Source organism: Capra hircus, chromosome 22 (assembly GCF_001704415.2).
Source record: "Capra hircus breed San Clemente chromosome 22, ASM170441v1, whole genome shotgun sequence".
In the NCBI taxonomy this organism is placed as follows: Eukaryota; Metazoa; Chordata; class Mammalia; order Artiodactyla; family Bovidae; genus Capra; species Capra hircus.
The window spans coordinates 56,057,460-56,069,793 of record NC_030829.1 but is presented as its reverse complement, the minus strand read 5'-3'; the positions used below and the strand labels follow the sequence as shown (position 1 = coordinate 56,069,793).

Below are 12,334 nucleotides of genomic sequence, written 5' to 3'. Positions count from 1 at the left end.
GGAACATCAGGGAGGAGACCGAGAAAGCCATACACTTTGAGGCTTCTGCCAAATGTGACGAACAAAGAGGTTGGCAAGATGCCCCTGGTGCTGTGCAATGCCGTCCTCTGGGTTGTCTCAGTACCCTGAAAGAACTCGACTGGCCTGTCATTACTAAAACATTTTCCCTAATTTTCCCACCTGGGTCAGAGAAGTTCGGTCTCTCAGCTCTTTTCACAACCTGCAAATTGGAAAGCACAAACCTGACTAGGCTTAGCCACTTCCACTCAAATGTTTTTTTTCAGTGCTTCCAGCCTGAGAGGCTTACATAAACCACATGTGAAATTACAGTCTGCAAACAGCCTGGCCCAAAGAGCCCAGTAAAAAATGCTGTGGTATTATGTGCGGTGGTGGAGCGTGTGGGGTGGAGGAGTTTAGGGATCAGTCTAACCAATTAATCACTGTCAGCATCGAAATATCAAAAACGCCAGCAGAGATAAGGAGAACAACAAGAGCTACCTGACCCACTAGGCCTTTTTATGTGACGTGTCTGCCTCAGAGACTCATCGAGACACTGCTCGGTAATCCTCACCTCCTTCCTCTCTGGGAGGTGCTTTGAAGTGTAACTTAGAAAGGGGAGGCTGAGAAAAAAAATGCCACAACCTCCCCCAGCTGGTGAGGTGCAGGAGGATGCGAATCGCTTGCTTCACGCTTCTCACTGCTTAGATCTGTTTCATTGTTGTCGTTTTTATAACTTCCACCCTGTCCAATACTGTTAGTCAGATGAGAAATCTAGACGACGAAAGGAAGGAAGAAAATGCTGTCACCAACTTTCCACTCCTCCCATTTTGAATATTATAGACTCTTTTGCTCCCTTTATTTTTCAGTGTTTACTTCCAGTCTGAATTCTAAAACGGAGAAGCCAGATACCTAGGGAATTCATAAAAAGAACACATCACCATTCTCTCCTTAAATATTAATGCCAAACCAGCAGAGGGTGAAAAAAAGGGAAACTAAACTGTGAATCAGTCTTTCATGTGTGATTTTTTAAAATCAAGAGCTCCCTGTAAGGGACCTGTAACCCCTCATACGACATTACTTGAACTCTCTGGACACGAAGGGTGGGTGTTCTTGGCCCTACGAGTCTGTGACTTTGACTGGCACATGCTTCTCATGTGACTTAACGTGGAACACAAAGGAGCATAAGGTGAATAATCTTACTCTGAGACTTTTAACTTAAAGGTCCTTCCTAAATCATTACAACTCAAATGCAGCGTTGACAGCTAAATATGATTTGAGCTTAACTATCTAGTAAACAGACAGCCTGAACACTGTACGATCTTTTTTGAAAAAAGTAGGTTATATCGTACTTGGGGAGGTGAAACTCTTCTCCACCAAGATGCAACTGCTCTGTCTACAAAGTATTAAAATACATCTAGATTTTTTTTCCCAAGAGGAATTTAGAGCAGTTTATTCCAGGCTTTTAACAACAGGATCTGAGTCTAGTCTAGTCTGACCACAAGAATCTATCTGGGTTAAATTCACCAGTGGGGTGCTTCACCCTTAGGCAACCTACTTTCCCGCCCCCCGCCCCAAGCTTATTTATTTTTTTTATTTTAAAATTAATTAAAAATTTTTTTTTCAAATTTTGGATTTCCCTGGTGGCCCAGTGGTTAAGACTCTGAGCTCTCAGTAGAGGGAGCATGGGTTCGATCCCTGGTTGGGGAACTAAGATCCCACATGCTGTGTGTCCAATAAATGAAATAAAACATTAAAAAAAGTTTTTTTTTCCCAAATTTTTATTTAACACCAAAAACATTTTGTATTGGGGTACAGCCGAAAATACATCTAGATTTGCTGCACGTTCACAATGCATAAATGAATACTGGTCTTGGACACTGAAAATTCCCAACTGGTCCTGGAAACCTGTCCAACTCATCCATTGGATTAGTCAACACAGTAGTCACCTTCCTAGACCAAAGACAAGCCAGGCTCTTTGGGGCCGCATTCCTGACAAGTGAGAAAGCTGGGTGAGTGCACAGCTGGGAATGCACCGCCACTCTCTGGGTGTGGCTTAGGAGTGTGGAGCCATCTCTGAGAGCCTGTGGGGCTTCCCTGATTGGGCAACAGGTCAACAGGACAGGATGGCTGAAGAATCCTGTGGAACAGGTATTGAGAGGAACAGGAAGGACTAGGTCCCGGCTGACGGACACCAACAGGCAAGCCTGGCAGCGGATGAGTGCATTATCTCCCCAGCGCGTCCTAAGACCCGAGGCGGTTTCTGCCAGTGCTGGGCCTGAATGGGCAGACACGGCGGGGGCTGGAGACAGGACGTGCAGTGGGAGCCTGAACGCGCCCCTGGCTGAACTGGGGGAAAGAAAATCGATTTCCCCTCCTTACCTTCTGTTCCCTTATTTATGTCGAGGCCCAAAAAGAGACTAGGAAAGACTCCACTAGCCTTCAGTTGAACAGGAAAAAGCACAGTTTCAGTCCCCAATCAACAACAACCAGTCCCCCTAGCTTTCAGGAGAGGCAGTGAGTTATCTTTAAAGACGAAAAGCAGCAGATGCCTCAAGCACAGAGGGAATAAATAAAGGCTACAGGGGGAGACGGCGATGACAGCTTTCTGATATCCTGGCGCTGCTCACACCATCCTGGCTGCCCCCACAGACGCTGCCTCATTTAGTAATCTCCACAACCCTGCACCATAGACATCGTTTTTATGGAGGAAACTGAGCTTGGGTGAGCCACACCAGCTCATAGCACTCACCAGCGTCAGAACTGGCGAGCAAATTCAGGCCTGCCCAACCTTTTTTAACGAACAAAGTGGTCACTGTATTTGCTCACGCTTCCATCTGTCCGCCCTTCTCCCCTCCCACCTCAGCACCTCTCCAGGGCTACCCTGGGAGGAGCTCACCTGCATGAAAAATCTCTCAGGTGGAAGATCTTACCCTCCGAATGAAGAGTCTGTCTCTGAGGTGCACCTCTCAATTGGGCTTTTTTCCCTCTTATAAATGAAGAACCAATTTGAGCCAATATTCTCAGTTTCTATTTCAAGCTTATGGCCAAACCTGGTCTGCATACCCTCTGCAGACTCTCAGATTGACTGACAGTTGACAGACGGGTTTAACCTAAGAATACGGGGCTACCACAGCTGTATCTGACCGTATCTCTGTCTTATGCTCAGTGACAGGAAAATAAATTCACACTTAACAACAGCTTCTCTAGTTAGAACTCCAGTGGCCGGTGCCTACCTGGGTGGGCCTCACCACTGACTGCTCTGCAGCGTGTGACAGCTGCTCATGGGGATGGGCTCCTTCTGTATTTTTGCTCTTATGACTCAGTGCAATTTAAAATATCCCTGGGCTTAATACAAACAGTCTCAGAAGCCGATTTCCAAAGAACAGCAATCCCCTTAAAATAGAAGCTTTCAAATGGCATTACTGCTCATCAACACCAGGAGGGTTTTTGCCTGCCTGATATGACACTGCTTCATGCAGGCAGTCGCTGAGCAAAATTCTCTGGGAAAAATGACAACATGAACCTGTAAGACTACTGATGGACTGTTTTCCTAGTTCTCTCCTGGTTTCAATGCACTTTGCCATAGAGGAATTTCTTCCTACAGTAGCTCAGCACGGTACATTCAATTTGGGAACAGGACTAAACCTCCAGCTTTTAGCAGCCAATTAAATATATGTTAAACCATTTTACTGTGTGACCTGGCAGAAGTCACTTCATCTTTCTGGGTCTCAGGGGACTCATCTCTGGAATGAGATTACACTAGATATCTAAGGGCCCCCTCTACCTCTGATGTACGAAAGTGAACCCAGTTGCCACGAACCAATCTGTAATAATACTCTAACGGGACAAAGAGATTAGATGGACAAAGAGAATCTGATGTCAGCACAGATTCCATTACTTAAAAAAAAACGAACACAGCTATATATCCTGTCTCCTGCCTCCTCAGATATACGATCCCACTCATACCTGAGAGTCCAAAGCAAAGCGCAAAGACTAAACACCTAGTTAGGGGCCCAAGGTTGAGGCGGAGTTCAGATCCAAGCTCTGCGACACTGACTGCCTGGGCTAAGTGCGTGTGGGCGCTGAAGACACACTCTTCACTTGTGGCACAATCATGTGGGTGAAGAGAGGTTTCTGAGGAATTCTGATGATTCCAAAGAAGACGGTCTTGGGCAAAACTCTTTTCCCTGGTGCAACTCACTGGTGTAGAGACCAAGGGGAAGCACTCACCAATGAAGTGGCTGATGGTATTGAGAAAGGACTCTGAAAAGGGGGAAATCAGGATGGGGTAGTGGAGGTTTACTTAAGTAGGGGTCCCTTATTATTCACCTAAAGTGTTGTATAAGCTTGAGCAGTCACAGAATTTTATAGAATATGTTAAAAATAGAGAGAACTTTTACAGAAATAGACACTGGGTCCTCAAAAAGGCCCTAAAGCTCTTGCTATTAAAGTCAATGCTTCTTAGAGCTAGACTCTAGGTTAGTCTGTCAGACAGATTTCAGGGTTGACTTTGGGAAAATACTTGTCCTGGGATGAAGAGACCCCAGGCTTTGGGGTCACATTAAAGCGGGTGTGATTCCTGGCTTTACCATTTACAGAGCAATCTTTGGCAAAACTTAAAACCTCACTGGGTTTCAATTTTCTCATCTGTAAACTTGGGTTTAGGGTTTCCCAGGTGGCTCAGTGGTAAAGAATTCACCTGCCAATACAAGAGGTGTGGGTTCGATCCCTGGGTCGGGAAGATCCCTTGGAGAAGGAAATGGCAACCCGTTCCAGTAGTCTTGCCTGGAGACTCCCATGGACAGAGGAGCCTGGCGGGCTACAGGCAGCGCAGTCACAAAGAGTCGGACATGACTGAGAGACTGAGCGCACAAAACCGGGTGCAGTGTGCCTACAGGTCCACAGTGCGGGTCAGCGAACATGCAGGAAACATCTAGCGCAGTGGGCACCCTAGGGGTTTACTGATGCTGCAGAGGCAGAGTCCTCCTCCTCCTCTTCCTTAACCACTGTGCCTGGCCTCCCTCCTGTCAACTCAGATGCTAGTAAAATAAACAAAGGCAGCGAGAATAAGTAGAAACCCATCTAGAGCAGCCACGGACACATTAATGGGTTTCCTGGTCACAGAAGAGTCTCATAAGCCCAAGCCCTTCCAGGCCTGGAACAGAGCAAAAACAGAAATCCGCAGAGAGAGGCTGCTGCAGGCAGCTCCCTCAGAGAGTGGAGAAGGTGTGGAAAGGACAGAGAGCAAACTGCCCAGGACCATTTACTGTAGAATCATGTACGCTTCTACCTGCACTGGGCTGAGAGTATCCCTCTAGGCTAGAACACTACTGTTGCCAGCTATTTCCACTCACGTCAGGTTCAATGTACTACTCTGTTAAAAGAAGGGAGAGAAATGCTGCAAAAATGCTTAAAATGTGAAAAGTTGTGGGCCTTAAAGAATACACTACAATCCGTGGCGGAAATCTCATTTATGTAAAACAGTCCAAAGACCAATAAAATTAGATAAATATATTTACCGTGTAAAGACATATGGAATAGAGGAGAATTCCCTTATTGCTCTATACATGGAAATACTGCTGCAACGAAATAACTGAGTAAACGGTTGTTGACTTTTCCAATGCTTTTCTTGGGGGAAAAAAAAAAAGATTCCGCTTAAAGGAAAGACCACGGTCAGGCTGAAGTGACGTGGCAGACATGTCTTCCTCCTGCCCCTTCAGGTTTGAAAATTCACAAGTTCCTTTTATTCTCTCTTCATTCAGAAAACTAGGCATTCACTTTCCAGAATTCAAAATGCAATGAAAGGCGTGCACTTCTCCTCACGTCGCAAGTGGCTTGGGTGTGATTCTTTTAATGAGGTACTAATGAGGAGCTAAAAGTTCTGTCCTGTCTGTGAATTATTTTAAGTGGACACAGAGGTGGCCTTGGGAGACTTGTTTTTCAACTCCCCGATTTTCTCACACTGGCCTACACTGGACTTGACGGCGTTAACAAACTCTATATGAATTTTAAGCTCTGGAAGAATTTAAAAACTGGAATGTTTTGCTTTCCTTTCAAAATAAAGAGGTCAAAGCAGGCAGTTGTTTTTCTGAGCAACTGACCATGGAACGCCCAGGTCTCCATGTTCAGGGCAATGTATTTTAATAGCAGCAGTAGCAGCTGCTACCTAACATCAATCAAGCACTACGGGGCCAGGCACTGAGCTACGTGCTGTGCATAAATTATTTCATTTAAATGGCACAATCATCCTATGAAGGACTATTATTATTTCTATGCTAGAGACGAGGAAATCAAGACTTAGAGAGGTTAAGAATCTTGTTCAGTTTGCAAGATCAGAAAGCGGCAGGCCTAGAATCTGAACCTGGGAGTTAGGTGTTTTTAGACTCTGCGTATGAGTCAGATTGCCCACTGCTTTAGATACTGTTTTCTAAAGTATACTCTGTATGTGTGCTCAGTTGTGTCAGACTCTTTGCAACCTCGTGAACTGTATGTAGCCCACCAGGTTCCTCTGTCCATGGAATTTTCCAAGCAGGAATACTGGGGTAGGTTGCCATTTCCCTCTTCATATAATTATATTAAAGAATATATAAAACAATGACATAAGAACAATCATTCATTTGCTTTTAGAACTTCATTTCTCTCTCCCACACTTCTCTTTTCTTCTCCCTTCAAGTCTGAAGTCAGAACTGAAGGATAGAAGAGTGAAGATTAGAGGCAGGACTGAGTGACATTTTTATCACCTGAAAAGAGCTTGCTGCTGTAACTCCTCTCGGAACTAACTGATACACGTGAACAATTAATCTCAGGCCCTAAAATTACCTCATAAAGGCAAAATTTGAAAAAAAAAAATCATTTTCATTATTTTTTTTCCCCCCAAGAGGTGAAGGGACTGTTCAATCCTTGACACTACAGTAAAAGTACTGAGACTCTAGATGCTAAGTGGGACAGGACCAGACGCAGGCCTTTCAGGGCTTAACCTGTGGCTGTGAGCAGGGTGTGTAGCTCCTGTAATACTGGCCCTTACATCTGTCTCAGAGAGGTGGCCTGGCTCTGGCTGACACCACCAGCCATATGCGATGGGAACAAGAGGCAAAGACACAGACGTGGAGAATGGTTAAGACTGGTCTAATATGAATACAGTGTGTGCTGTGAAACACAAAAGAGAGGCCGGCTCCTACCCTTAACACAGATTATGACTCCAAGCACTCAGTCCTTGAAGAATTTTCTAACTGTGTAGAACCATGTCATGTTTAAGTCCACTCTCATTCAAAGAGCTGACAATCCATGAAAGTAACACACAGGCTTATCTAGATTTACTTCCAGTCTAAATCTTTCTGTATCAACTGCCCAGATAAGTGTGTTTAAAGGCAAGTATCTGCAAGGTTCAGTATGTTTGGCTGGGCTCTATCTTTAATTTCTACAGAGTTCAGAGGGTTACAGATCTTTTCAGTTTCACGTAGTAGAGCTATGGGCTGCAATGGTTTGTGGTGCTGGGATTATAAGTAAGTAGGTGGAAAGCCTTGGCTCCATTTGGAAGTTGAAGACAGGAGAGCTACAGTGACTGGTGTGAGATCTTGGGAGTAATTTAACTCTTCTGGCCTCTCTTTTGCTCTCTCTCAGAACTCATGCCCACATCACACAACATATCTAAAGTGCTGTGGATACTCCAGAGAAAGACTCTACACAGACCTTTTAAAGCTGCGTCTCTGCAGACCCAGAGAACAGACTTGTGGGCACGGGATGAGAGGAAGAGGGCGGGGCGAACTGAGAGAGGAGCGTGTTAACACAGACACTGTCATATATCCAGGACTTGAATCCCGTATCACTTACCTATATCGCTCTTCCTGTAAGGCCTGCATTATTAGCGAATAGTCCCTCTGATAATGCTCCTTGAGGGTCTCAAAGGATTCCTCGAGTCGGGCCTGGGTTTCCCGGATCTCCTGGACCTCGTGCAGCAGTGCATCGAACCCTGAGCTCTGCATGTCCAGGGTGTTGGTTCTGGAGCTGGACGCTCCTACGGCGAGGCCGCCGGCGGTGCTGTTGGCGCCCACTGAGCCCGAGGTGGCGCTGGAACAGTCCTCCTCGCTCCCATACTTGGGGCTGGACTGAAAGGTGGAAATTGCCCCCAAGGCCTTCCCTGCCTCGTCCACCTGCCCTTCCTCTAAAGAGTCCTTCAGGTTGGGGATGTTGTCAGCGCTGCCAAACTTATTCCGAATTAGAGACGCGATCTCTCTGGGCTTGGAGACTACAGCCCCAGCAGCCGAGTGGGTTGCCTGGGAGAAGCTGGACAGCCCCCCTTTGACACTGTCCACCACGCCTTCGCTGAAGCCGGTCACTTTGGCGCCCACGTCCTTCAGCCCCTGGTGCATGTCCCTGAAGACATCCTTTGGCTGCCGGGGGATCCCATTCTGCTCCACCTCCCGGAGCTTCCGGTGGTAGTGCTCGAGCTTCTTCTGCAGCTGCTGGATGGTCTGGGCGGACTTCTGGTTCTTCTTCTCAAAGACCTGCTTGATGCGGGCGGCCTGCTGCTTGTCTGCACTGTTGGCCAGCTTCAGGTACTCGGCCACGTTGTCGTCCCGGGCCGTCTGTGCAATCTTGATTTGTTCCGTGAGCTTCAGAATCTTCTGCTGCAGGTGGGCAATAGCAGCCTTTGTGCGCTGAGGGTCTGGGGTTCCATCCACCGAGTCTGTGTGCAGGCTGCCATCTGTGCTGGAGGCCACCGCACTAGAGGTCTGGGCAAGGCTGCTCACTTCCAACCGCTCGATCTGGTGTGAAAGCAAGAGGGGGAGGTTAGAAGGAGCCCAGGAGGACTCGCTCTCCACCATCGACGGGCCCCAATGTATTGAAAAAGTTCACCTACTCAGCACAGAGCATTGTTCTAATTGTTTAAGTCACTCAGTCCTATCTGACTCTTTGCGATCCCATGTACTGGAGCCTACCAGGCTCCTCTGTCCATGGGATTCTCCAGGCAAGAATCCTGGAGCGGGCTGCCATTTCCTGCTCCAGGGGATCTTCCCCACCCAGGGATCGCACACACATCTCCTACACTGGCAGGTGGATTCTTTACCACTGAGCCACTGGGGACACCCACTCAGCACAGAGTGCTGACCCAATTCCTCCTGTCCTATACCAGCCCCCTTGCCCTCTTGGATACTGTCCCCAAACAAGCACACTTTGCTTTAAGTAAACCAGATACATAAGAAAAGATTTGCAGAGGCTGGAATCTGTGCAAAAGGTATTCGTCTTCTGCTAAAGGATTTCTTACAGTACTGCTTTAAATAATAAAGCTCTCCCAGTGAGTTTAAAGCATGAATTAATTCACACTCAGCACACATACTTGTGTTTAGAAGTTTATCTATGTACAACATAGTACATCTGCATTTCAATTTAATCATATGAAAACTGTCTCTGTATTCAGACACCACTGTATTCCAATTCTTGCTTTCAGATTACAGTCATCTGAAAATGTTGGTGAGAAAGGTAAGTTAAGTGGCTATATATAAAAATCCAATTGTTATCACGTGTCTTTTTAATCAAACCACATCAAGGGATACAGAATCATTTTGTCTATTCCAACAGGGACACTAAATTGGAAGTTGGTGGCATGTGAAGGCGAGAATGGGAAGGTCCTGCTGAAAGTGGCAAGCATGAACATGATAAGGGCTTGAGAGTTAAAAGCCCAGATCACAAGTAGCTGTGATAAGCTTGGCCAAGGTAGCATGAACTGTCTGGGACAGAGATAGAAGAGGTAAGTAATTAAACAAGTCAGGGACTAAGTTCAGGCCTTGTGTGAAGCTCAAATTTTGTCCGTTCTGTCTACTCAAAGATTTTTATTAGGCAAGGGACTCCAAAACACATACAATGACTATCTTCCTATGTGTGTGTGCAACCATTCAAGGGAGCCAAAGAAGAAGACAGATTGTTCAGATTTGAAAACTTCAACTATCAAACTTCAAAACCATCAGGCCAAAGCTAAGGGAAGGTTGAGTTTCTCTAATTCAGGAGAAAAAAGCCCTTCAAGAAGGTGCGCCTGGATGTGGCTTGTGGTGATGAATTAGGGCAGGGCCCATGCAAAAAGAGGATGAGATGGTTGGATGGCATCACCGACTCAATGGACACGAGTTTGAGCAAGCTCCAGGAGGTAGTGAAGGACAGGAAGGCCTGCATGCTGCAGTCCACGGAGTCACAAAGAGTCGGACACAACTGGACAATGACAGCCATGCAAAAAGGCTTTAGACGCTGCTCTCTATTGAGCAGTGACAGCAAGAAATAATGAAATAACCACTGTGGGGTAAACAATTCCCACCAGGAGTGACGATGTGCAAGTTCACCACCCTGGAGAAAAGAGGGGGCACATTCTTTCCCTTGTTTCCCATCCCTAATCTCGTTTACCAGTAAACAAGATGGTAGCAAGAACTACATATAGGTTACTCTCATATTCGGAAAGGCCAAATCAGTAATTCTGTAATGACAATAACACACCAAATCTGAAATAGTCATGAAGTGCTGATCATTAACTTGTCAGTCTAGAGACGCATTTTCCCTTTCCCATCTTGGCTGTACCTCCTCAGTATGCTGTCTGAGCAGGGACCATGCTGATCGCTAAGACACACGCAGTTCGCAACTGGGTTCAGTATATTGCTACTGATGTGAATAGCAAGCAGTAATATTTTCCTTCCACATGAACAGAAGTGAACTACTGAATGCTGAAATAAAAGCAAAAGATAATCTATAACTGAAACGAGTAACAAAAATGACATTATGCTTCACTAACGAAACGAATACGTACAAGAGTCAGGGAGGAACCCGGTAACCGGGTCGGGTCCCTTCTCCATCCACCCTGCTCCTCTCTAGGCGCCTGCGAATCAGCGTGGAAGGGCCAGAGGGAAGGCAGCAGCGGCGAAGAGGAGCCAGAGTTCCAGCTAACTGAGCTGCCCAGAGTTCCAACAGAAGCTCCTGGAAACCCACTCTACTCAGGGCCTCGGGGCCACTCTCTCAGGCTGCACAGAGCTCCCACGGCGTGTTTCTCTCTGATGGGATTTCAGATCCCATAACTACCGGACATATCATTACACGATCCTGACTATGCTTATGCTTGACGGCTCCCCATCTACCACAGTGTAACAGGAAGGCAAACACGAAACACCTCTAGGTTGAGGACCACAAGCTTATGCACGGTCTAGTTTTCTTAGGCTCTTTCTTATCTGAATATCAACTTCTACGCATCCTGTTGTCTGAGGAAGTGTCGACATGGAAATCAAGTGTCACTGTTACTCTGGGAGGACACACATGGATCACACTGCTCAAAAGATACTGTTGGGACTAGAATCGGGGTGTTTTAAATGTATTTATTATTTATTGAAATATATCTAATTTACAATGATGTGTTCATTTCTGCTGTAGAGCAAAGTGACTCAGTTATACACACATATATACCTTGTCTTCCATTATGGTTTATCACAGAATACTGAATATCATTCCCTGTGAGACAGAATAGGATCTTGCTCTCAGAATCAAGGTTTGATTCCATCACTAAAATTGTAAAAACCTATATAAAGGTTCAACATAATTATTTACAAATGATCACAGTTTAGATGTGATGTTACTTCCCTGCACAGCAACTGAAGAGATAACCCAGTCTCTCTCTACTCTGGCTTCTCTGTCTGGGCTGTCTGGAGCCCCACTGCGTCCTTCCTGTGCCCAATTCCCACTTAGCATCAGCAATATGTCTGCGAGAATACAGCTGACAGAATCCACTGTCCTCAGCCTCGAGAAAGAAGACTAACCCTCAGTTTCAGCACAAGGGCAGTTTACATTTGAAACCATGAATCCCTGGGTTACCCAGTAACTCCTCCCAATTTTGGCAAGCACTATTCTTAAAAAGGAAGAAGAGCAAGAGAAATCGGGAGAAGAGGGGAGGGGGCAGAAAGAAAAAGGAAGAAAGAGAAAGATACATTGAACTGCAGAGTTACAGGACAGGGGTGAGAATGCTCTCTTGGTATCGACAGCACTGTGAACCAAGTCCTTGGTGGCCTGAATACTTAGCACTGGAAGGGCTGACTCAGCCATGAGTTGTAAATGTACCAGCTGCAAAGTCTGCTGTCCCAAAAGTCTTTGCTAGCGTACGAGGCTCTCCACATCTAACGACATAAAATTTCATTCCTACTTCACTCCAGACAAACAACTAAATTGCCAATAGGAAAAGAATGTTTTAAACCTTTTTAGAAGGCAGTAGTGGAAAACAGGAGAAGGTTTTCTTAAACGGGAAAAGGTACAGATCAGAAAAACAAGACTATTAAATCTGGCTACAGTTCCTACAGCAGGGAAGCACAGG

General features: G+C 46.0%; 1 protein-coding gene across 7 annotated transcripts in view; it reads right to left on the bottom strand.

Annotated features, from left to right (window-relative positions):
- Positions 1-12,334, bottom strand: part of TMCC1 (transmembrane and coiled-coil domain family 1) — a 156,335-nt gene that overhangs the window by 15,990 nt on the left and 128,011 nt on the right. For all 7 annotated transcript variants that reach the window (XM_018067170.1, XM_018067169.1, XM_018067172.1 and 4 more), the window contains one exon: positions 7,831-8,765. In XM_018067170.1, the coding sequence (XP_017922659.1) occupies positions 7,831-8,765 (935 nt within the window). The remainder of the gene's footprint in view (positions 1-7,830; positions 8,766-12,334) is intronic.